A 27,037-nucleotide genomic window follows, 5' to 3' on the forward strand; every position below is an offset into this window, starting at 1 on the left:
ATCTTTAGCACCAACTTGTTTAAAAAGCTATAAAAGTTTCATATGAATCTATTTCTTATTACATTCCTTGCTGTACTTGTATTTATTTGTGATTATTTCTTTTTCTTCTCTTATTGCCCAGGACATAGTGATGCATGGGGCATGTGTTTAGCTCTCTGTCTCTATTGGGGATTCTGAGCCAAGTGCAGAAGGTAGATCTGTTGTTGAAGGTGAAGGCTGTCATGGAGGGTCAAGGGAGAACATGCACCCACTTTTGGAGAGGGTACTCAACACTTTTACCCTAATTTGTCTTGCATTCTGAGTGGTCCAGAGTTCTTATTTTTGCCTATTCAGCCAATTTCTCAACTGGACTTCTTTGACAGTTTCTATCAGAAGTTTGTCTGTGACTTACTTGCCATATGCTAGCATAAAGTGGAGGCAGTCACTTCACCTTAATGAATTTCATTTTTTTAATTCTATACAATAGGAAGAACAGCCTTTGTATGACCTATTCCTTAAAGTTGATAGGAAATTCAAATTATCCTTATTCTTATTTTCTTGTTCTGACTGCCAAGTCAGAATATCTTTTCTGCATCTATCTTAGCTTCTTGAGTTATAATACTCCTGGGAAACTCCAGTATTAACCTTGGCTTGACCAGATTGTACAAATATCTCCTTATTCAGAGTCTACCCTTTCCTCAGGAGGGAATTATCTTTCTTTTGTAACAGCATTTAGTGACTCTTTCTTGAAATAAATGATACTATTCATCTAAACATCTTTCCTATATGCATATATAATATATATATATATATATATAATATTGTCATGATAATATTCTTAGTGATCCTTGTGAAGAATCCTTAGTGATCTTTCAGTGCAGTCACTTTCTGCAAGCTTTGAATCTATTAAGTTCATTTAAGGAAATTATATTTTTAAAAGCCTATCCATTTATAACTATATCTTATAGATTTGCAGATTCAGTGTGTAAATAAGAATTTGCTTTAATTTTGTTTTTATGACAATTGTTGATAAATTTTAAGAATTTAATTACATAATATATATATTTATGTATGAATGTATATATGCTATATGTATAATAAGAACTAACTTACCTGTAAATGTTTCATATGTGAATTAATTATTAAAGTTTGCCCTGAAACTTTTAAATACCAGAACCTATTGAAATTTATTTTTTTTTTAGCAATTTTGGATGAAATTCTTTATAAAATAGCATATATATGTCCTAAACTTTCTCTCTGTCTCTCTGTGTGTGTGTGTGTGTGTGTGTGTGTGTGTATGTGTAAGAATGGTCTGGGAAGCAGGAAAAGGTATGGCCAGATATCAGCAGGTGAGGTCAGCTAAAGTGTTGAATTATTACCACTATCCCCTCCCCTCCCCTTTCCAGACTGGCTGCACTAGTTTTAAAGATGCCAAATAACTTTTTTGGGACTTTTTTGGGACATTCTTCATGAGTTACAAGCTGCAACTAGGAGTGGGATTGGGCAACTTCCATAATTTTACTCCCTCACCCTGTAAGAGTATAAAAGGTTGTTGGGTAAATGCCCATATACTCAGTAGTTTAGTCCTACTACTTCTAGTTGTAAGGACCATTTGACTTATGACATTAGGATCCATAATAGAACTCTAGTTAAAGGCATTGGAATCTTCTTTGTCCCCTGGGTCTCTGTTGCTGGCATGTTTCTGAATCCTGACCTAGAAAGACCATAAACTTGTCCATTATTACCACATATCTCTGACTTGAGATACATCTTTCACTTTATAAATTAAGCTTTCAGTCTTATACTTAGAGGCTAGAAGGATTCCACTTTCTTCCCTTGTACTGAATCACTCTCCATTTGTAGTTGCATTGACTTCTGAGAGCTCACAGGTGATAAAACTGCCTTTGTTCTCATCCAGGTAAATGATGATGATGATGATCAGGATTGAGAGCCGAATGATGAAAAACCACTGTGATAGCACCTGCAATGATTGCAGTGTTAGCAACAGTTGTAGGAGTCAGGGTTTTAGTGACCTTTAGGAGTAGAGTGGCCATCAGCTCTTCTACTTTTGCAGGAGGTGGGCTTGGGAGACCTTTCATGTTGGTGTAATTGCAGGTGAGAATCTTACACCTGGAGAGGTAGAGGAGAGCCCAGGTAGAATCAGATGGGAAGAGGACCTGTGCGCTCCAGGGTGTCCCATGACTGGGTTTGAGACACCTTGGAGAGAGGGAGGCACATGGTTGGACATGAGAGGTGTATGCCTATACCCCAGCCCTAGAAACTTTGGTTTGTGGTGTCCCTTTCCAGTCTCTATTCAATTTCTTAAACAGAAAATACTCAACTTATTTTAAACATTCTTGATTCAGGACTATTGTTTATGAATATAAATAAGGTCATGTATAGCTGATTTCTTAGCTGAATTGCTGTTGTCTCATTGAATTTTATTTAAAATATTTGAATAAGTAGTAAATATTGGTTTATACTTTTTTTCTTTTCTGGTTTTGATATTAGAATTTTATTTGTCTCATAAAAAATTCTTTCTTAATTTTCTTGTTTTTATTTTGTTTTTTATTCTCATTTTGTACAAATTTTTTTTACATTAATAGAATATTCTTGTTTAAGAGTAAACAAAATACTCCCTTCCCCCCCATGAATTATAGACTTGCTTGAGCAATAAAGTTAAGGGGAGAGAAAAAAAATTAAAATAAAAAATAGTAATAATTGTAGGTATGGCCAGGTGGCACAATGGACGAAGCACCAGCCCTGGAGCCACGAGCACCTGAGCCCCGTACACCCAACAATCACCCAGCCGTGTGACATGCAAGCCACCTGATCCCCACTGCCCTGCAAAAACCAAAAAGAAGGAAAAAAAGACCCTAAATAAAATAAAATAGTAATAATAGTAGGGGTGGCTGGGTGGTGGACAGAGCATTGGCCCTTGAGCCAGGAGCACCCAGGTCCAAATCCAGCCTCAGACACTCAAAGATCACCCTGCTATGTGGCCCCAGGCAGGCCACCCAGCCCCATTTGCCCCACACCCTCCCCCAAATAATAATAATAAAAAATGTGCTTCAGTCTTTGTTCCAACACCAACAACTCTGTCGTGTGTGGATCACATTCTTTATGGTAAGTCCATCACAAAAGTTATTTCCATATTTTTCCAACGTTGCCATTGCTGATTGCAACTCCCTCCTTTCTTATTTCTCCACTACCACGTACTATATTTTCTCTCTCCTTTCACTCTGACTCTGCTGTAGGGTAGCTGAGTGGCGTAGCAGACAGATCCCTGGTGCTGGGGCCCAGAGGCTCTGAGCCCCCATACTACACCTTAGGCCCAGAATCCACCTGGCCCCATGGTCCTGGACAGGTCTTCCAATCCCAGTCCCTTGCAAGAAGTAAAAAAAAAAATGTGTTATATCTGACCACTCTCCCCCCCCCATGGTCCATCCTCTCCTCCTTTATTCACATCCCCACCCCTTCCCTCTGCTCCCCCCTCCTTCTTACTCCAGATGTCTATACCCCATTGAGTATATATGCTGTTTCCTCTCCTAGCCACCTCTGATGAGAGTAAAGGTTCCCTCATTCCCCCTTGCCTCTCCCCTTCCATATCATTGCAACAGCTCATTGCAATAAAGAAAAATCTTATTATATGAAATATCTTGGCCTATTCCCCCTCTCCTTTTTCTTTCTCCCATTATATTTCCCTTTTTTTCTATTGACTCCATTTTTACACCATATTTTATCTTCAAATTCACCTTTCTCCTGTGCTTCAACTATAAAAGCTCCCTGAAGGTTATTATGAGTATTATCAGTGTCATTTTTCTATGCAGGAATACATGCAGTTCATCCTCATTAAATCTCTCATATTTTCCCCCTCTCCTCCAATTTCCACACTTCACTTGAGTCCTGTATCTGAAGATCAAACCTGCTGTTCAGCTCTGGCCATTCCAAAAGGAACCTTTGAAATTCCCCTGGTTCATTGAAAGTCCATCTTTTTCCCTGGAAGAGGACATTCAGCCTTGCTGGGTAGTTCATTCTTGGTTGCATTCTAAGCTCTTTTGCCTTCTGGTATATTGTATTCCAAGCCCTACAAGCTTCCAGTGTAGCTGCTGCTAAGTCCTGTGTGATCCTGACTGCAGCTCCACGATATTTGAACTGTGTCCTTCTGGCTGCTTGTAATATTTTCTCTTTGACTTGGGAGTTCTGGAACTTGGCTATAATATTCCTAGGGGTTGGTTTTTTGGGATCTCTTTCTTGGTGGGGATCAGTGCATTCTCTCCATTTCTATTTTGCCCTCTGCTAATAGAATATCAGGGCAATTTTCCTGTAGTAATTCTTTGAAAATGATGTCAAGGCTCTTTTCCTGATCATGACTTTCAGGTATTCCAATAATTTTTACATTCCATATCAGTTGTTTTTTTCAATGAGATATTTCACATTTTCTTCTAATTTTTCATTTTTTTGATTTTGAAGTATGGATTCCTGATTTCTGGTAAATTCATCAATCTCCCTGAATTCTATTCTTTGTCTGAAGGATTTGTTCTCCTCAGAGAGTTTTCTTATCTCTTTTTCCATCTGGCCAATTTTGCTTTTTAAAGCATTCTTCTCCTCAATAACTTTTTGAACTGTTTTATCCATTTGACCTAAGCTGGTTTTTTTAGTATGCTATTTTCTTCAGCATTTTTTTTTTATTTCCTTGACTAAGCTGCTGACTTCATTTTCATGTTTTTCCTGCATCTCTCTCCTTTCTTTTCCCAGTTTTTCTTCTAACTCCCTCATTTGATTTTCAAAGTCTTTTTTTGAGCTCTGTCATAGCCTGATCCCAGTTTCTGTTTTTCTTGGAGTCTTTAGATGCAGGAGCATGTGCTTCCTCATCTTCAGACTGAGTATATCCATCCTTCTTGTGATCCTAGATAATATATTTCTTAATGGTGTTCCTCTTTTTTCTCTGCTTGCTTATTTTTCCAGCCTAAGCCTGTTTTTTGGGGTGCTTCCTGAGCTTTTGGGGCACTCCCAGAAAGGTCTCAGTGTGTGAGGCTCTGTCCTCCCTCTTGGTCTATGAATAACCATATGTGCTCCCATCTGCCATGGGCCTGAGGTGGAGGGGGCCGCTACTGTTCTGTGTGGGAGCCTAGACTGTGATCAGTATCTGAATGTGTTCAGAGCCCCAGAGTCCTGTTCAGGGGCAGAGGACAGAGCTCTGCAGTCTCTCTTCACTTCCCTCCCTCTGCTCAATGGGCTCATGCCCTGGAGGCTCCTGCTTATAGGCCTGCCTGCTTCTGTTCCTGGATCTGGGCTGGGGAAAGACCAAGCTGCTCCCTGTGTGCTGGACTCCACGTGCTCGTTCTGGCAGAGGTCTCCTGCTGTTCCCCCACTTTGTGCCCGGTGCTCCCCGGGGTGTAGCTCAGGAGACTTTCCCGCTTCTGTGAGCTGGGGCTCCCAGTGCCCTGGGGCTGCCTCCGCGAGGCTGAAGTTCTTTCCCTCTGGTGGGCTGCCCCTTCGATCCCGGGGAGCAGAGCCTTTCTGCTCTTTTCCAGGTTATCTTGAGTTGGAGAACTGCCTCACTTGGGTCCCTTTGTGGGTTCTTTCTCTCGAAAGTTGTTAGAGTCCTTAGCTTAAGAATTTTATCAGAGAGCGCCTAAGACTCGATCCTTTCTTGTCACCCTTTCTTAATTTTCTAATGTAGAATTGGTGGTGTTCTTTAAAGAAGTTTGATAGAATTCTCCATCAGGATCATAAATGACCTCCTGTATTTGCTTTCTTCCCCAAAGGTTATAATTAGTTCTGTTTCCTTTTCTGAGATTGGATTATATAAAATCTGTTTTTGATGTTCTTTTAGTCTGAATATTTTATAGTTCTGAAGGTAATCCTCTTGTGTGTTTAGTTAATTCTATGTGTAGAGTAAGTCCTGATAATTCTTTGTGTTTCTCCAGAGGTTTTTCCTTTTTTCAAAATTTCAATTTATTTAAAAATTAAATTTTCTGTGCTTTTTAGTTTGATTGGCTAAAGTGTACTGTTACTCTTTTGTTGATATATTTTTTCCTTTTATTTCGTTATGTAAATTTCCCCCCTTTTTGCTTCCTTTTTCTCTTCTCTGTTAAATAGTTAATTCACCATATCATATCCTTTGCAAATCTTGTTAGTTTTTTTCCTTTTTCTGCACATTTTTCAAAGAAGGATTTTACCTTACATTCTTCATGGATTCTCTTTCCTTTCTGTCTCTTCTAGACTTTTTTCTTTGATTCAGTGCCTTGTGTTATTCAGGTAATTAAAACTTCTACTAAGTTTGAGTTCTCTCTGCTAATCAGTTTTCCATCTTACTGCCTTTGTAGGTCTTGGCTTTTCACTCTGTTTTTTCCCCTATTTTGCTGTTTTTCTAGTTTATCTATTTCTGTGCTTTTTCCCCTTATCACTCTTAGAATTATCAATTCATAAGGGAATTAATTAGGTTAGCATTGGACCAAGGTAGAAATTAATGTGTCCCAGATCCTATGACTAATTTGCCCCTGCTGCGGCTCCTCATTTTTCCATTTGCTGTATAGAACAGTTTACTCCCTGTCTGTGTCCTCCCATACCAGTTGCCTTTCCGGGGTTCTGTTTTCTCTTCCTGAGGATGGGTAGTAATTATTACTCATGGGGTGTTATATAGGAACTAGTTGGGAACCCTTCTCCATATTGAGTCAAAATTACCTCTTTACTTTTCCCCCTACTTCATACCCTACCTTTGTCACCTGTAATCCAGTGGATTTCTTTTAGTTTTTTCTTTTAAAAGAGGTCTCCAGAGGTGTTTATTTCATTACTTATTCTTTTCTTGGTGGTTGTATTTGTCACTTCCTTGTGTTTCCAAGTCAGATAATTTTCCTTATATCTTTTTTTCGTTTTTGTTTTACAATAATATTCCTATGCTTTATTGAATTATCATTTTTCAATGATTAGTCTCTGGCTTGCATAGTAAGTAATTTTTTATTGCATCTTCAATACTTTTACTTTGTAGGATATCTTATTCCATCCCCCCCTCCCCAAGAGTTTTTGATGGGTTCAAAATAATATAGTTTTTTTCAAAAAATGTTTTTCTGTTTAAAGTTTTTTTTCTCTTAGTGTACTTAATAGAATTTATTTTTGTTTGTTAGTTATTAAAATTTAACTCTAGGGGGTGGCTAGGTGGTGTAGTGGATAGAGCACCGATTGGCTCTGGAGTCAGGAGTACCTGAGTTCAAATGTGACCTCAGACACTTAATAATTACCTAGCTGTGTGGCCTTGGGCAAGCCACTTAACAGTTACATTTACCTCGCAAAAAAAAAAAAAAGAATAACTATCATGTATCCTGGAGTTTGAAGTGTAGTCTTCCTTTCCTTCCCTCCCTCCTTTCCTTCCCTCCCTCCTTTCCTTCCTTTTCTCCCTCCCCCTTTCTTTCCTTGTTTCCTCTTTCCCCTCTTTCCTCCATCCCTTCCTTCCATAGGGTGCGTATGTGTGTGTTCGTTCGTTCCTGTATTCAGAAGTTTTTCTGTTCTGCTAATTATTTCTGTGGTGCTGGCCATAGCTTCTGCTAATTATTCCCTTTTAATTTATTTCTCTTTTGAGTGATTCAGCAATATTTTGTTGCATTTTCATGTTCTCTTGGCAATCCATAATTTGGAATCTTATTTCATTAAGTTCAGTTTTCTTTGATTTAAAAAATTTAGTCAGAGAGGTTTATAATCTCATATATTTTAGTGTACATTATTATTTAAGATACATATTTCCCCGAATTTTAATATTTTGATATTTATTTGTGTTTAGATTTTTATGTTTTCTTTTTTCCTTGAGATTTTTGTTGGTTTTTGGCTTTTCCCTCAGGTTCCCTTGTAGGTTATTTTTTGACTCATTCCCTTTTCATGGGAAGAGATGGGAGTTTATATTTGGAATTCGTCCTCTAAAGTTGGGGAATCTACTTTTCACAGGTCTCAGTTCATACTCCAAGAAGCTTCTGGAAGAACATAATTTGTGGCTTTTAGATTCCAGTTCTCTTTTGAACACACTGGTTCCCTCCTCCCAATTCCTGCTAGTTGTTACTTCTCTGATTGGGCAGAAGTCCATCTGCTGTTTTTGTTATGATTGGAGGTTAATAAGGTCTATAGCCTCATCAGACTTTCTGTAGTTTCAGAATTTCCTAAACTAGTAGCTTCCCTAAGCAAAAGAGAAGCACAGTTCTTCTTTCTCATGTGACTGAGTAGAGTTGAGGTCTGCTATTTGTTGCAGCAGGACCCTGTAGAAAGGGCAGGGAACTGGGATAGACTGTCAGTGACTGCAGAAGGAAAGTAATCTTTGAATGCATCCTGTTGGTCATAGATCCTTGTGGGTGAGCTGGGTGTTGAGTGAGTGTGTATAAAAGACTGGCATTTTCTTCTGTTAATTCATAAGGCTATCAAGTTGGCCTTATTTTTTTATTTTATTTTATTTTTTTAGGTTTTTGCAAGGCAAATGGGGTTAAGTGGCTTGCTCAAGTGTCTGAGACCGGATTTGAACCCAGGTACTCCTGACTCCAGGGCCAGTGCTTTATCCACTGCGCCACCTAGCCGCCCCTACAAGTTGGCCTTCTTTGGAGACCTAATGGGGCCTTGAGAAAATGCCTAGTCTTCCATTTTGTTCTCTTTTTTTCAACATTACTACTTCAAGAGATTTGTGAGCTTTTTGATGTATGTATTCCCTCTAGTAAGAGAGATTGTACCCTATCCATGTCTTCTCATCCTTCTTTGCTTATTCACACCCTCCACAGAGAATCTATTTAGTGTGTCCAGTGACCTTTCTCTGGTATTAAAGATTTAGCTTTGGAAGGAACCTTAGAGGACTGCTAGTCTAGAGCTTTCAATTTTATCAGTAGACTGAGTTTCAGAAAGTATAATTAAGGTTTATAAAGATTTGGAAAATACAGTAGTTGAATTTGAATTTAGCTCATGTAATTCCACATTTGATGCTTTTCCCATTATTTAACTTGGCTTCCTCTTCCAGGGATGCCAGGGGTAGCACTTGGGCTATATGAAAAGCTCCTTAAAATTTTTTTTACTCTCATATCTAAATATAATATGAAGAATTATAGGATGCTTTGCTGATTCCTTGTTAAAGCCTATATGCTGGATGGTTGTGGTTGTCAGGTAGGTTATTTCTGAATAAAGGAATGTTATTTTATTTTCCTGCCATGATATTATTATTAGGAAATTTGAGCAGTAAAATTTCATACCATTGTTATTTCAGAAAAACCAGTATCCCCCAAGTCAGGAGCATTGAAGAGCCCTCCTAAAGGATTTGATACATCTGCAATTAACAAAAGCTATTACAATGTGGTGAGTAATCTATTTAAATATTTTTAATATATTCAAAATTAAAATTTGAAATTGTACGTATCCTTAGGATAGATCATATTGTTTATTTCTGGACCATTTTATATCTTAAAATTGTTTGTTTTACATGTTCCTTTAAGTACTTCTTTGAGTTATAATTGAAACTTGTAATAGATGAATTGTGATGGTAGAACTACTTAAAACAGGAGTTCACCCCTTTACTATAATATCCTATGTGTATTTATGCCTGCTTGTGAGATTTGTGTTCTTTGATTAGTAACTTTACATATTCATATTGATAGTCTAACTAAAGAAATTTCTAAAAAATATAATTGGAGGTTCTCTTTAGAGAGATGAGAAAATAGATGGTAGCTTTGGTTTCATTTTGTCCCAGAAGCTTAGCTCATGATGAACTTAAAAAGACCACCAATATTTTTTGCAAATGATGTAGAAGTAGAAAAATTCTATATAGAACTTGACAAGATTCTCTCAATGAAATCAAAGTATACCTTGTTATCTAGTGACTTCATTGTGAAAAGGAGCTTGAGGGATGATTTGAGACTACTAAATAAAAGAAACCATAGACATATTTGGACTACATATTTGGACTATTCCACTTTATGTCTCAGAATAAAAAATGAGTTTGGAGGTACAGAACATGGTTAGCACTGAACAGTATCAGAAAAACCTGAAATTTTCAGCCAGGAAAGGACATCTTACTGGTGTAGCTCAGAGATTTGGGACTGTCCCCCTATTTTCTCAGCCTGAGCTGCTCCCCCTCCCTAGGTCTGACTGACAGATTTGGGGGTTTCCACAGTATGTGACCATGATTGCTACAAATTATTCTGAGTTATAGCGCTAGACCTGTGAGGAAAAATACACATCTATTATTTCTGAACCCTGCTGGTATGCTCTCTATATAATAAATCAGCCATGATGAAACAGGTAACTCTTAATTAGAAACATTTGCTAAATAGAATGCAAAAAAAAAAAAGTAGTTGTAACATAACATTTCACTCATAAAGATGGGATGCAGTCTTTATTTTTTGAATGACAGGGGAAATTTTTTTTTCCAATATATGTAAGGTTCCAAGAAGCCAGCCAAACTGATTTTCTCTTCTTCCCAAGACCTCCATGAGAGTCAGATGGGAGGCAGTCTCTTAACAGTACATATACAGTGAATCTGGAGCAGCATGGACACACCCTTACAAAACTATAGGAAGACATACATGACTATTGAATATATATGCCCTAGGCCACTCCCAACTCCAGATTGTGTGTCTTAATGTCATCTGCAAATTCAGTCTGTATGATAATTCACTGGTGGACTGTTTCTGATGACTGCTATCCTCTTTGGGGCTTCACCAATTCTCCTGTGTTGGTGCTACTTCACTGCTAGTAGCCAAAGCAATTTATAAGCAGACATTTGAGGTCTGGAATCTGCAGTTTTTCCAGATGGGCTGCTTGGGCTGAAGTCTGAGAGTTTCTACCTCTCAGACAATTGATGTCATTGCAGGAAAAGTAGAGACTAGAGCTTGGCCTCTTCAATCCACTTGTCCTGTCTGCAGATGGCAGCTCCATTTAAATCAAAGGAGTGCAAGTTCTAAGTGATATCTTTTTTCCTAGCTCTGACCAGTGGTCTGTACTGGTATCAGCTCTGAGGTCTACTCCACTTCTTTTAAGGCAGAGATCAGGTCTTTATCAGCCCTACTGCCTCTCTTTAGAATCTGCAAAATTAGATAGCTGTGTAAACTACTTTAGCATAATCAATGACCCTTTAGTTTTTACACTTCTTGCAATAAATGATTATTTAGGCAAGCAAGTTTTGCATTATAAATGTTAACTCTTAAGGGTTTATCTAATTCTTTTCAGAGTAATTGAGAAAGCACTGATTTGCAGTAATTTTTGTATCTGAAAAAATAGAACCTGAGATTTTAGAACCTTGACTCTGCTATTTAAAACTTTTGCGACTTTAGGGAAAGAATTTAACCACTCTCAATCTCATTTGCCTGGCCTGAAAAGTGAGGGAGTAGAGGGATTGACTATAGATACATTTTTCAAGGAGTTTGACTAAAGAAGTGAGGTCAGATTTAGTGAGACATTCCCTGAGGGGGAGACTCAGAAAGTCAGGAAGGTTCCAATTGTAGGGATTGGTTAAAGAGGAAAAGGGCAGGAGAGGAAAGAAGAAAGCCTGAACTTGAGGAGACTAGAGATTAGATTCAGTGTACATGCAGGGCCTTGGCAAGGAGAATGCCACCTCCTCACCGAAGTCTGAGGGAAAGCAGGAGTCAGCCAGCAAGCGTTCTCTGATATTAGGAGGAGCTCACAGTATGACGGAGAGACCCCACACACAGATAGATTTGTACAGTAAACACTGACTGAAGACCTGCTGGCTTCCACCAGGGACGTGAATTTTAAAGAAAGGAAAATCCCTGCCCTTGAGGACCTTATAATATAAGGGGGAAGACCACATTCAAACTAAAGCTGAAAGGGAATTTGTGGAAGGAGGATATCTAGAGCACAGGGATGATAGAGTCAAACCAAGCAGTGCCACTGATGGGAAAGGAAGAGTTGACTAGCCTTCAGGACCTCCTGTAAGTGGAGATTTGGGGAGGAGCTTTATGCTTTGCCTTTGGCATTAAGGAAAAAGAAGGAAAGACCTCTTACAGAAGGTGGTATTTTAGCTGAGTCTTGAAGGAAGCCATGAATGGGAAATGGTGTCAGGGATATGGGGTTGCAGAGAGGGAGAAGAAAAGACTCCTGGGGAATGGCCTACATTTTGGGGGGGGGGAGGTAAGTTAAGAAATAAGGTCCTCAGCTGAGAGAGAGAGAGAGAGAGAGAGAGAGAGAGAGAGAGAGAGAGAGAGAGAGAGAGAGAGAGAGAGAGAGAGAAGGGACTGGGGTACTTGAAAAGGAAGGAGAAGTTTTAAATTGGTTCTGTGGCAGGTGAGATAAGAAATAATTATAAGGAAGAAAAGGAGTGTCTTCTTTTCAACTCTTTGACATGATTTTCTGAAGCTGGCAGCTGTTGGCAACAGCTCCCAGATAATTTTTTTTGCCTTTTAGTCATTCAGCAAATGTTTATCACGTGCCAAGCACTATGCTAGACTCTGGGAATAAAATAATTCTTGCTTTCAAGGAGCTTTTGTTTGGGGTGTTGCTTGAACTGTGGTACAAAGTGAAAAGGAGAATTCCCAAAGATAATTTGCCTCTTAATGCCATCCTTGACTGTTTGCCATCAGTATTCGTGGAATAGAGAAATTTAGCATATCATATAATTGGGAGGGTCACTTAGAGTCCACCTGGATCCTCTTTTCCATCATTCTCCTCTTGTACTGCTGTCTTCTATCTTTCCTACTTTTCTCAGTCAAAATTTCTGAAGAAGTCATCTATGCTCATGCTTCCATTTATTCTCCTTCACTGACTCTTTTAGCCTCTTGCAGATTGACTTCTGACCTCATTCCTCAACTGAAATTGCTCACTTGAGAATTCTCAATAATCTTCTGTCAGATCTGATGATCTTTTCTGAGTCCAGATCCCTCTTGACTGATCTGTTGATTGTTCTTTCTTCCCTGGGGTTTATTGACAGTCCTCTCCTGGTTTTCTTCTGCCTCCCTATTGGTTTGTTCTTTTTCAGTCTCTTTTGATATCTCATCATATATGATGCTTCCAGTTGGAGGTGTTTAGAAAATTCAGTGTTGGGTCTTCTTCTCTTTATACTTTTTAGAAATCTCTTTAGCTTCTGTGAGTTTGATGATCTTCTCTTTGCAGATAACTCCCCAGTTCCAGTCTCTCCCCTGAGCTTCAGACCCAGGTCACTCATTGCTTATTGAACAATTCTACTGGATATTCTAGAGTTAAATTCAACTTTCCTTACACCAAGCTCATTTTTTCCTCCCAAAACCCACCCTCTTCCTCCATCTTACCTTTTTTTTCCCAAAGGCATATTCCTTCTATTAATTCTGTTTCATAACACCTGCATTGTCCTGGATTCCTTGCTTTCTCTTACTCCACTTCTCTAAACAGTTGCTATGTCTTGCAATTTCTGCATCCACACTATCTTTTGTATGTATATCTTTCTCTCTATTCACATAGCTCCTACCTTAGTTTGGACCTTCATCAGTTTTTATCTGTATTAGTGCAACAACCTTCTTATTGGACTCCCTGCCTCCAGTGTACCCCTATCCCAGTGCATTCAATACTCTGCAGCTTTAAATAAAGATCAGACCTTTTAACTTCTCAGGACAACCAATTTCATTGGTTTCTTTTTATTTCTAGGAAATAATGTAAGCTCTTTAACTTTTAAATCCCTATCTGGCCTGGCCTCAAAGTATCTTTCCATTACTATTGAATTCTCCCATAATCTAGTCAAATGGGACTTGTCTGTGCTTCTCATATACAATAGTACATCTTTTTCCATGTCTTTGTACTGGTCATATATCCACATCATGCTTGTACTCCCTCCTTACTTCCACCTAATAAAGTCCTTTTTTTTTTTTTTTAAAGATTTTGCAAGGCAATGGGGTTAAGTGGCTTGCCCAAGGCCACACAGCTAGGTAATTATTAAGTGCCTGAGGTCGGATTTGAACCCAGGTACTCCTGACTCCAGGGCTGGTGCTTCATCCACTGCGCCACCTAGCCGCCCCCGTCCTTTTTCTTTAATAGGCAAGTTAGACACCTTCTGAACAAACCGTTTCCAATTTCCTGAACTGCCAATGCCTTCCTTCTTTCCCAGACTTATTTGTATTTAACAAATTTGTATGTATTTTCGTTTATTAGTTTTGAATTTATGCTATATGTGTACATAAGTGTATAAATGTTGTATGTATGTGTTTGTTATGTACACTGTTGCCCCGACTTGTTTCTCCCTCCTTTGATCCAGTGCTTAGCATACAAGTACTTAATCAATACTTTGTTAAGATCGATTGGTGGGATTGGGTATAATGAAGGGCCCTGTATGTTGTTAGCCTGCTAGTCAGGCTGTCCAAGATACAGAATATTGAAGGGATGGTAGATTGCAGATGAGGTAAATAGAGAATAAACTCAAGGTAGTTAGGAAAGGGAGAGCCTAACATTCAAGATCAGGCAAGACTTTGTGTGGAAGGTAGTGCTTGAACCATGTTTGCTCATTTGATGCTATTCCTCCCCATACTTCTTTGAATTCTTCATAATCATTATTTCTTGTGGAATTCCCCTATTATATAGCATTCAAGCAATACAGTTTCTTGAGCTGTACCCCAAACAGTAATTTCTTTAGTTTCAAGTTCTTTGCAATTTCATAATTCTTGCTACTCAAAGTGCTGCTACAAATACTTTGGTAGATGTGGGATGTTTCTTTCATCCTTTAACTTCCTTGGGTTGGAAGATGAGAGGGTAATTATGTCTAGCATTGGACAATTTGTGTTAAAGTGTAAAGACTAAACCTTAGTACAGTTAGAACAAAAAAATTCCACCTAGAAATATAATTATCTTGGTAATTCCATGACTAGCTCTTCAGGAAATCCGGGAAAGGTACATTTTGGGAAGAGCCCTGAATTTGAGTCTGAAACTCTTAATTCTTCTACCCCTGCTGTTTTCTGGTTACTTTTGTGAGCTTTGACAGAGTACTTTAAATTTGTCTGGGACTCAGTTTTCCTCAGACTACATGATATTTAATAACTTCTGTTTAAACTCCTTTGATTTTTTTTTTTTTACATAGTGTAACATTGTTTATTCTCACGAAGCTTACATACAGTTCTAGAGACAGGATAATTCACATGACAATATAAATAGCAATAAAACATTTAAGGAATAGTTCAAGGAAATAGTAATAAGAGATGTACATCAATATTTGCCAAATAAATTATACAGATGGTAATTGCTATAGGGATCCAAAGTGGGAATTAATTAAGCTAATTCTTATTTGTGGTTAGAGATTGTGTCCAAGCTTGGAACCCTTTACTACTTTTCTATTCCCTAGAGTTTAAATAAATGCAATCTCAATTAAAGATATAGCAATGCAAAAAGTGAGAGATCATCTAATGTAATCTTCCCATTTTACAGATGAGAAAAATGAGGCTCAAGAAGGGAAATGATTAGGTGAAATTAGTTTATGGTAGAGTTGTATCTGAGAACTAGATCTTCTGAATCTATTTACTTCAAAACCATTATACCATGCTTTATCCTATTTCTTCTAGCTCTTGGTAGCTAAAAACTATTGTCTTACATTTCAATACCTTGCTATTAAATAATTGGGGAAAAAAAGATTTTCTGTTAAGTTGAGGTAGATTTCATTACTAGCAGTTTTTGTCTCAGAACCTCTGATGCCTGCATCAGCTTTGGATACTGGTAATGAACAGCATGATTGTAGTAGAAAGTCAGCCTTGGAGTCAAGAAGTCCTGCCTCTGTCATATATTGGTGGCGTCATTTTAGGCAAGTTGTTTGACCTCTCAGTAACCTGGGCAACTAAGATTGTAAATTGTACTATCATCTGCTTTGGTAGAGAGTTTATGTATTTCTTGTACCCTATATTAATGAAATCACAGGTACTAAACTAAGTAGGGGCGGGGGAGAGGTGTGTATACACATATATGAGATATGCTATCTCACTTCTTTCTGTCCTCAAATCTGTTTCCAACAATTGTAATTGGCAAAGATGTAGTTATAGGAGTTTTTAACTATTAGTAGCTTATTATGTAGCAGAAAGTAGAAGGTTTATTTCTTGGCTGTCACTGTGGCAGAACTCTATGCCATGTGTTAAGATTTATTAAAAAAAAATTCAGTTAGTCTGCATATTATGGCAGTATGACTTTAACTTGAAATTTCTAATTACAAGTTCTTGCTTGTAGCCAGAAACCTCAACCTTGCTAGTGGGGTTAAACCAGTGTGCCTACTGCCATCTCTGTTACTTCATTATTATTTTACCCTTTGTTATACTTTATCTGATTTCTGAGCTATTTCAGTGGGACTAAATATAAAAATATTTTTCTTCCTAGTATTTTAATGGACATGGCCCAAGCATAAACTTTGTGGGGTTTAATTTGATTTTTATTTCTTTTCTGATGTTCTCAGACCAGATATTTACACCAGATATTAGTTTTTGGATTATTTTCTTTGGTATTCAGAGATGGGATGATGCTGGCTGAAATATTTCTTGGTCATTACACATCCTGGATTCTCTTACCTGTGGAGTACATAATTGATGTGACATTTTTTTTCTAAAGTCATTTCATCAAGTGTTGTTTGCTTATTATATAATTAGGACTATCCAAGGCTCTAGATCAGGTGTTGCCAAGGCAAGTGCAAATGGGACTTGAAATTCAATTCAATAAATCTAGGAATTTTTAGGAATGATTTAATTAAAATGTTTGACCAAATATATCAAGCTAATTATTTTTTAGGTTTGTTTGGCTTTTTTTTTTTGTAAGGCATTGGGATTAAGTCGTTTGCCCAAGACCACACAGCTAGGTAATTATCAAGTATCTGAGGCCTGTTTTGAACTCAGGTACTCCTGGTTCCAGGGCTGGTGCTCTATCCACTGTGCCACCTAGCCGACCCTCAGGCTAATTTTTAAGTTGATAATTTTTTATTGTCCACGAATGATACAAATATCCTAATGTCTTTTGGCAGAAAAAAATGTTCCCCATCCCTCCTGTAGATAATCAAAGTGGTGGAGGTTACCTCATACTAGGAGCAAGACATTCTGCTATTTGCATAAATTTAGCAAGTCTTGTAATTCTTTCTTGATTGACTCATTTGTTAAATGGGGATAATTCTAGACCTTCTTGAAGGACATAGAAGTGTGATCTCTTTTGATGTAATTTCCATTTGAAGATCTGTAATTATAAATATGACATAGTTCCTGTCTCTTAGAGAACTCCTAATTTTGGTGAGAGACAAGGTTTACATACTCAACACAAGAACGATACAATACAATGGTCCCAAAGAACATTTTGCATGAACAAAAATGTGGCATTGGAAATAAGCATAATATATTCAGGGAACAAGAAGGTGTAGGTTAGATGGAATGGTGGCTACGTATTACCTAGAAGTAAGAGATATATTTAGATAGATAGATTGATCCTAGATTTTATAGGACTTTGAATACCAGAATAAAGAGTTTAGGTTTTCTCTGAAAGATAGTGGGGAGAAGGGCATAGACACTATCAACAAAATGTGAGTACTAGGTCAAATTTGGCCAACTGTCTATTTTATCTACAAACTCAGAATGATTTTTACACTTTAAAATGAAGTTTTGCATTATGTAAAATGTAAGATCTTTTCTTAATTGTGGGCAATGCAAGAAAGAGACAGCTGGTCTTGATTTCACCCTCAGAGGATGATTTAGTGGTCCCTGGTATAAAATAAAATAACTGAAACTAAGGGTGCCCACAGATCTTTGAACTGTTTTCTCAGGACTTTCTTCAACTTTTGACTGTTGACCACTTTCTTCTTCTCCACTTGATTTCTTTGACTTTGTTTTCTACTGCTTCTCCCATCATTGTGACCTTTCTTTTTTCTGTTTTCTGTATTGTGGAACTCTGAAGACTCTTGACTGGCTCACTTATTTTCTTATTCTAAACTTTCTCTCTTGGATATCTCAGCAGTTCTCATGACTTTATTTAGATGATTCAGCCATTCCTTAGCTCTCTCCTGAGTATAGCATCACCAGGTGCCTGCTGAGCAATTCTTCCTGGATGGTCCAAGCATCCCAAACATATCACATCCAAACAGTTCCTCACATTTCACCACTCTGTCTCCCTCATTATATTTATCTGTGTTGAATGCCCTGCCAAGCTTCTAGTCAACCAAGTTTATAGCTGTGGAATTAATCAGCAATCCTTTGTTAAATGATTTCTTTATCTCAAGCATTGTCCCAGTTTCATATAAAAAAGAAAAGAATTAATATTAAGGGAAGTAAGTACCAAGAAATATAAGGTGCACTAGGAAAGCAGGACTGTAATAGTTGAGGTATCAGGAGAAGCTTCATGAGAAATGTGGCTCTTGAGGTGCATCTTGAAGAAAGAGAGGAATTCTCTGAGGTAGAAGGAAAGAGAGGGAATGGGGAGATGGGGAACAGAGGCATTTCCAGGGAGGTTGGAAGGAGGCAGGGCTGATTGGTGAGAGACTTTAAAAGTTGAACCAAGGATTGTGCATTTTATTCTAGAAGTGATGGGAAGTCACTTGGGTTTGGTGAAAAGTGGAGTGAGATAGGATCCATATCCAAGTAGGACCATTTTGGCAACTGTGTGAAGGATAGAATGAATGAATGATATATGCTAAGTGCTTTGTGTGTTGCAGGTACAGTTCTAAGGAACTAGAATATAAATTTAAAAAATATTAAAAATAAAGTCCCTCACTTCAAAGAATTTCTGTAAAGGAAAGCAACATATTTAAAGGAATAATGGTCCAGAAAGGGTGGTTTGGACTAGAAAAATCATGGAATGCTGAGTGGAGCTACAGGGCAGTTGATTAAAATACCTTATTTGAGTAATTCGAATGTTGATTTGATTACTGCCCAAAGGTGACTTGTAGAGGAGCAGGCAGTGAGCAGGGCAACCTAGTTCCTGAGAATTCTTGTCAATCAGGAGAAAACAGGACCTCAGAAAAAGTTTGCAACCAAGAAGTCATGGCATAAACATGAGCAGGAGAGCATCAGTCAGTAAAGTGAGTCTGTGCCGGACTAGTTATGAAAACTCACCAATCTGGAGTTCTGAAGGACAAGTCCTAAAGGCAGCAGGGGGAAAACCCTAAATGATATGGAGGTGGTTGGAGAGGACCAAGCCAGACCAGGAGCCTGATTGGGGAAGGTTTAAGGAATAAAGAGGAGACTCTAATTAGTAGTCTTTTAATTAAATGAGAATTGATGACAATCAGAACTATAGTAATGGCTGTTCCTGGTTTGTCTTTTACTCTTTCTTTTTTTAAAAAAAACTGAACAAAAAATATCAATTCCATATACTTTCAAAAACAGGAGAGTAATAAACAGGAAATTGCAAATCTGTTATGTAGTGCTATTCTAACCTCCTTTTCTTCCTATCATCCCAGTCCTGTTGGAAAAACAACCAATGAAACAAAATCCTTTTAACATATATATCAAGCAAAAAGTTTCCCACATTGGTTGTTGCATGAAAATTTATATTTTCTCTGGCTTAAATTCATTACTGCTCAAGAGCTGGATCACACATTCGTTAATATTTGATCAGTTTTTAAGTGTTTTAAAGTTGTTTTTCTTTATAATTGCTCTCTGGATTCCCCTCATTCTGCCTCAGTTCATACAAATTTTCAGGTTTCTATGAATCTTCTTCTGTCATTTTTTACAGTAGAATTATATCCTATTATAGTTACAAATGATTTGTTCATTCTTTTCCTAGTTGATGGGTACTCCTTTAATTGCCAGTCCAAAAAGAGCTACAGGTTTTTTTTTGTACATATGTGTCATTTTCCTCTTTTATTTCTTTGGAGTATAGACTTAATAGTGATATTACTGGGTCAATGGGTATGCACAGATTAGTGAATTTTTGGGTTTAGTTTCAAATTACTTTCTAGAATAATTGTACTAATTCACAGTTCTATCAGTAACCTCTTAATCCCTATAGTCCACTCTAGAATTTCTTATTTTATTTTTTCTAACTTTTTATAATTGTTATATATCTCTTTGGAATTTATTTGTATATGTGATAAGAGATTTTGATTTTTACCTATATTCTGTCAAGTGGATTTCCAGTTTTCCCTAGCAGTTTTTATTGAATTGTCAGTACTTCACTCCAGTAGCTGGGATCTTTGGATTTATCAAACGCTAGGCTACTGGTTTTTGCTTCTGTTTTTTGTTTACTTTATATGTTGCTTTGATTAATCTTTTTTTAAATCCTTTACCAAATTGTTTTTTTTTTTTACCAAATTGTTTTTGATGATTATTGCTTTGTAGTGTAATTTGAGATCTGGTACTATTTAGGTCCCTTTTTATACTCGTTTCCTACCCCCACCCACCATTCCTCATGATTTCTCAGCATTCTTACCTTTTTTGTTCCTTTGGGTACATTTTAATTTTTTTTCCTCCTAGCTCTATCCAGTTAATATTTTGGTAGTTTGATTAAAACATTGAATAAGGAAATTAATTTAGGTATTAATATCATTTTTATGTATCATATATATTTTTATATATCAACCTACCATGAACAATTCAAATGTCTCCATTTATTTAGGTCTACTTTTTTTTTATCATAAACAAATGATTGTAAGTTAGACTCATAAAGCTCCTATATATATTTTGATGGGTGATTCCCTTTTTATTTTATATGTTCTGTGGTTATTTTAAATGGAATTTCTCCTTCTGATTCATTGTTTTGTCATAATATGTAGTTCTGATGCTTTAGAAAGATTTATTTTTTATCCTTCAACTTTTCCCAAGTTATTGTTTCAATTAATTTTTATTTTGCTCTCTAGGGTTCTTTAAGCAAACTAGCATGCCACCTATAAGATGTTTCCTCTTTCCTATGCTTATACCCTGAGATTGTTTTTCTTGTCTTATGTTAGCTTTAGTTTTGACACTTCCCTTCCTTCCAGCAGGAGTGCTTCTCTATGTCTGTAATAAACTTCTTAATTCTGCTTTATAAAATCCCTAGTTTTATTCAAAACATAGTTAAGCTACCACATTAAGGTCTTTCAAACAGTGGAAAAATGCCTGAGTTCAGATCTGGCCTCCAACACTTGCTAGGTATAGGCAGGTTATTTCACCCCTGCCTCAGTTTCCTTCTCTGTAAAATGGGGATAATAACAGCACCTTCCTCCCAAGGTTGTTGTGAGGATCAAATGAGATTATAATTGTAAAATACTCAACTCAGTCCCTGATACAACATAGATCCTTATAGAAATGTTAGCTATTCACTATTAGTTTGTGTGTATTTTGTATTTATTTCAGTTTGTCTTATCCTTTAAGATAATGTAGACTCCTTAATGGCTAGGGACTAGAAGGCTTTTGTTTTTGAATTGCTCATGCTTAGTACCAAGTGAGGTAGTTAAAATATTAGTTAGGGGGCAGCTAAGGTGGCATGTGAATAGAGCACCAGCCCTGGAGTCAGGAGGACCTGAGTTTAAATGTGGCCCCAGACACTTATTAATTACCTAGCTGTGTGACCTTGGGCAAGTCATTTACCCCATTGCCTTGCAACTCCCCCCCCCCCCCCAAGTTAGTTAAATCAAATTGAGTTAAATGCTCAGACAGTGGCTCAGAAAGATTAGTTTGTGCAGAATGAATTGGAATCAGGAGAGATTGGAAAAGGGGAAGCCAGTTAAGCAATAATCTAAGTCAGAATTTGGCTAGTCTAGTGGCAGGAAGAAAGGGAATGACTGTAAGAACATTTTAAAAGTAAGAAATAATAATACTTTCATTGTCCTACAATTTACAACTTAAATTGACTAGTTGTTGTTTCCACCCAAGTCACCACGAATGACTTTATTAGGGCCAAAAGTGCCTTTATAATGTGCAGAGCTCTGGGGGTAGGGTTCAGTTTAATACTTGCTCCACTATTTTGTTTTCAAAAAGATGATTCAGTGGTGGATGAATGAATGTGTCCTGTGATCTGTATCTGAGGATGACATTTTTACTCAGGAGGGAATAGGTATATTCTGAAACTCTCTAGAGCATTCATGAATTATTACCTTGTAATTTTAGAATTTTATCATTCCTGTAAAAGTTGCTGAATGCCCTAGACATGTCTTACATCAGAAATCAAAGGTATGTTGTGACAGATATGTCAGGAGAAGAAATAAAACTCACATAAATGAACTTTTTCAGGTAAGTAGGATATTTATCTGTTGATGGGAGGGGAAGGATAGAATGAAGGGGCAATTTGGTGGTACTTCATAAAAGAAAATTTTTCCTAACTGTGACCTTAATAGAACCTGAGTCCTTATAACCTCTCTTACCCAATGGTATGCTGTAATTTGAATGTGCAATTTTTACCGAACAGCCTAATATTATGTCAGTATGGTACAGTACTTAGGAGAAAAATAAATCGTCTTCCTCTTTTCATTCTCTAAGTGTTATGGAATGGCAAGTTATAATCTTCTATTTTCTCTATCTTATAAATATTGTATGTTGATAAACAAAGTTTGGAAGCTGACTTGAATCAGAAATAGATAAGGTATGTACTTTTTTTAGGTATATACCTTTTTTTTTTTAGTATTTTGCAATGAAAATGGGGTTAAGTGGCTTGCCCAAGGCCACAGAGCTAGGTAATTATTAAGTGTCTGAGACCAGATTTGAACCCAGGTACTCCTGACTCCAGGGCCAGTGCTTTATCCACTATGCCACCTAGCCACCCCTAGGTATATACTTTTAAAATAAAATAATAATATAGCTTTTCATCATTAAATTGTATATGCTAGGGAAATACCGTATTTTTTCATTTTCACTCTGTTCTTCAGACATCAAAGCACAGCCTTTTAGATGATAAACCAACAGGAAGGAGTGACACACACCCAGTCTTTGGAGACTTGTTATGTCCATCGCCAATTTGTATGTCTGTATTGCTGACCCTAGCCCCAAGTATATTTTGAAATATCAGTCCTTCTCATTGTTGATTCTTCTTTTAAACCTATACTATTTCCAATCGTCTTCGCTCCCTTACTTGTGGTGCTACCCATTTCCTTTCAATTCCAGTACTTCTAACTAGGACTTTGGTGTTTCTGAAATTATGTTATCCAGTACAGAAATAGTATTAAAATGTAATTAGGAAATGTTAAAAAAAATAAATAAAAATAAAACATAGGTAGTATTAATTTGTAGCTTTCTAATTAAATATGTAGCCTGTAGGGAACCCTAGAGATCTATTTTGATTTGAGTTTGATACTATTAATCTAGTATACCATCAAAGTTATAAAGTTGTAATCTAACTGAAGTATTTTTGATGAGCGTACATTTAGAGCAAAGAGAATTCTCTTAAGGAATTGTTTCCATCAAATGATTATAATATGATGGATTGTCCTTCAAAACAATTCTTTTCCCTTTCTGATTATTTTTCCCAGGGATCAATATAGCTCTTTAATTATCGTACTACTCTGTGTCCCTGTTTCCCCCCATCCCAATTCATATTAATCAAGTCTGTGTTGTGTTCTTCTGTAGAATATTTTCTGTTATGTTCTCTGCTGATCTGATATTTCTTCCCATTTGTGTCTATCTGGTGATTGCTTTTCTTCCACTTTTCTGTCTGGCAATAATATGTAGATTCAAACTGATAGGATCATAGATAGAATTTTTTCAAATGGAGGACATATAATGTCAGTTAGTCTAACAAGTATAAGAAATAATTTTGAGATAGGATTTAAAAAAGTAGTTTGGAGTAAGTAGTAGAAAGGCCTTGATTTACCAAGCGTTTCTGGAGATTGCTTGGAAAATGTAAAGGTTAATGATGAAGCAGTTGATATAATTGGAACTTAACATGGGGATGATGTTTTAATGTTAAGTAGTCTAGATTGAAGGGAGTGAAAGAGGGTAAGAAAAAAAGATTATTGTATAAAGACAAATAAGCTGTAATAAGGGTGTGAATTAGGTAGGTTGAATGAGATTGGTCACAAAAGGGATGGAAATATGAAATACTGGAGGTAAAAAGCAAATCCTGATTTCTGTTCTTTAGATCTGTGTGATTTTGGGGGGGAGGAATTCTGGACTTCACTTTCCTTATCAGTAAAAAAAGAAGGGTTGGACTAGAAATTCAGTCTTGGGACTTTGTATCTAACTGGATCTGGCGGGGGGTAAGGAAGACATCTAGTGTATACATTCTTGGTACTCCTCCCCCAAAATGAAAAAACACCTATAGAAGTTGATTTTAATTAAAGCAAGAAAACCATTATTTTTCAAGTTACTTCTCATTTTTCAATTTCTTCTTTAGGTGTAATACTTAAGAAAAACTAATGTGTTAAATGTTAATAAATATATTTAAAAATAATAATGTGTGACACATACTTTTGTACTTAGCATTTTTGCCCCAATCCTTCTCCAGAATATAAAAGTATACTTCCTTCTCATTTTTATATTGAAAAGAAGTCTAGGGGCGGCTAGGTGGTGTAGTGGATAAAGCACTGGCCCTAGAGTCAGGAGTACCTGGGCTCAAATCCGGTCTCAGACACAGACCTAGCTGTGTGGTCTTGGGCAAGCCACTTAACCCTGTTTGCCTTGCAAAAACCTTAAAAAAAAAAGTCTAGCTTCAGATTATGTCCATTGATGTGAATAATAGTGGAAATACACTCTGGGGGCTACACAAACTTCACTGCCAAATTGTGCCTAATTGTACCCTGTGGACACTGTAAGGGGTAGGAAAAAGAATAGTTAACTTCTGAGAAAGGGTCACTAGCAGCTATGTTTACTTGTGGAACTGTCAGTTAATATTTGGAATTATTAATTAATATATTGTGACCCAGGAAAAAGGGGGGGGAAGGAGACTTGAGGTTCACCATTGCTTTCTATCCAAGAATTCATTGTGCTTTACTTATTCAGGAGTAGGTTAGATTATGAATAATGTATTATCTGAGTCCTTATGCTCCCAATTTACTAATGGGGAAACTCAACACCAGGGAATCCCTCTGGGTTGAGGTGGAGTTGGCAGTTCTGTTTTTTGGCTACTCACTAGTGGCAGCAAGTGGGAAATAATACTTCAATCACACTTTAATAAGGCAGAGAATACTGTTGCAAATGATGCAGATAGTGAACAGATGGAAGAGAATGGGAAGAGGGAGAAGTCCAGAGAATCATGTGACTGCATCAGAATTGGGAGTGCCAGGACACATGGACTTGTGGCAGTGGAGGAGCTGGGGAGTGGGAGTCAAGGGCTCTTCCTTTTGAAGGGTTTTAGTGGGAGAGAACCAACTAATTCTTGCCGTGGTACATGAATATATCCACTCATCTCAGAGTTATTGGCAGTATCTTCTTTATTTTACTCTTCTAATGCTTTACTGATGGTCTGCTGGACTCACTGCATGTCTTGAGCTTCTCTGGGGCTTCTCAACCAAAGGCAGGGAGCAGGCCCTTCCACTTAGGTTGTCCTACTTCCCCAATTTAGCACTAGGGTATGGCCTGATTTAATTTAGAAGATAGACTCCAGGGACTCCTGTGGACTCTTTAGTTATGAATTGGTTTACAGCTCCCCTAATAAGCTCCCTTAATTTATGGGACTATCTATAAGTGACTCTTTTTAATCTTACTTCCTACCATTGTTACCTTATAGTAACTACTTATAAACTTATATTTAACCAGGTACACATGCTTGTGTGTGTGCATCCATGCGCACGTGTGCGTGTGTGTGTGTGTGTGTGTGTGTGTGTCCCGAATAAGAAATAGTTTTGACATACTTGTTTTACATAGGTTGATGGGATTGTAGTGCATCTCTGATAATTTTAATTGACTATACCTGGAACTGGGAACGTGTATCTTTTTGCTTGATTTAATATGTGTCCCCTTTTGCTTTTTTTTTTCTTAAAAGGTGAAAAATTTATCTGGTTCCTAAATTTGAAGCCTTACTTTTAGATCTGAAGCAAGTTTTTTGAGCCATGCCTTAAGAGGGATTTACACGGGAACTTTCTGGGAGTTGAAAAATACATTGTAATGGGACCTCCTCAAAATAATAAGTTTCTGTTTGGCTACTAGGCAAATGAAACTGTGTAGGTTAATGCAGCCTTTTATGGTTGACAATTTAGGAATTGTCTTAAGGAATTGATTGAGCTCTCTGTGGGACACTATTGTTAACTAGCTTTGATTTTCCACACCTTGTGACTCAGGGAAAACTTGTACTTGATGAGCTCAGTTTTCTGTTTCATTCATCACAGTCATAGATTTTGAAAGGCTGCCATTTCAAAACATAATTTCTTTTGGCTCCCAGTCTTATCAGTAGCATATTATGATGTAACTCTGGCATTGAATCTTCAAGTGAAGACTCATGGGGTCTTGCAGCAGCCGGAGCATGCTGAAACCAGAAAAAGGAAAAAAGGTGATCATTAGAGTACCTAGACCCAGTGATGAGATTAGCGACAGAATCTGCTTCTGTTGCTAAAGTATAGAATGTTGGGGAAGGACTTCAGATAATTGCAAAATAGAGAACTTTGTAGGCTAGACTCAGCATGTACTGGATCTCATTGATTATTTTTTTAAAAACTGTGTTTTCTATTTGGATAAGTAAACAGTAACTTGAGTGTAATAATTATTTTAGAATAATGCTTAAGGGTAGTAGCTAACTAGATGTTAAAATGATCTCAATGAAGGTAGTGTTATTTTCCTTGGGTAGGCAGGTATTATTGTATTCACAACACATTCTTATTGGGAACTGTTTAACTTTTGTGTGTTAAAAGCTAGTTGTGTTTTCTTTCCCTTGCATATGATATTGTGAAGAAAACATAATTTTGCATTAAGTTGCTTTTTTTGAGAAATTTCTGACAGTGGTTTTTCTGTAACTAATTAGTATTATTTGTGTGTTCATCTAGTATCTGTCATTAAGAAGCTAGTTCATCTTCTGTATTTTTATTTTGAGATTAGAAGAAGCCTTAATATGTTTGTCAATTCCTAATTAAGACATTAAGCCCCCCTTTTAAGATCTCATTATTCTTGGATAACTTTTCTCGGTATTTTGAAAGCAAATAAATCACCTAGCTCACAATTTCTCTCAACTCAGAGAATTACTGTACTATTAGGCTGTGGTCCCTATCCCTCGCTAAAGAACTACTCTTGTAGTGTGATATTTATGTGTATTTCTCAGAAGGAAGACATTTTAT

The 27,037-nt window shown here is 37.1% G+C and overlaps 1 protein-coding gene across 11 annotated transcripts in view; it reads left to right on the forward strand.

Moving 5' to 3' along the window:
• ARHGEF7 (Rho guanine nucleotide exchange factor 7) overlaps positions 1-27,037 on the forward strand; it is a 314,501-nt gene that overhangs the window by 159,331 nt on the left and 128,133 nt on the right. For 10 of the 11 annotated variants that reach the window (XM_074192051.1, XM_074192046.1, XM_074192042.1 and 7 more), the window contains one exon: positions 9,212-9,300. In XM_074192051.1, the coding sequence (XP_074048152.1) occupies positions 9,212-9,300 (89 nt within the window). Of the gene's footprint in view, positions 1-9,211; positions 9,301-24,179; positions 26,272-27,037 lie in introns of those variants that run through there. The other variant, XM_074192052.1, reaches the window with a different exon arrangement.

The sequence above is a fragment of the Macrotis lagotis genome, chromosome 6 (genome assembly GCF_037893015.1).
Source record: "Macrotis lagotis isolate mMagLag1 chromosome 6, bilby.v1.9.chrom.fasta, whole genome shotgun sequence".
Lineage (NCBI taxonomy): Eukaryota > Metazoa > Chordata > Mammalia > Peramelemorphia > Peramelidae > Macrotis > Macrotis lagotis.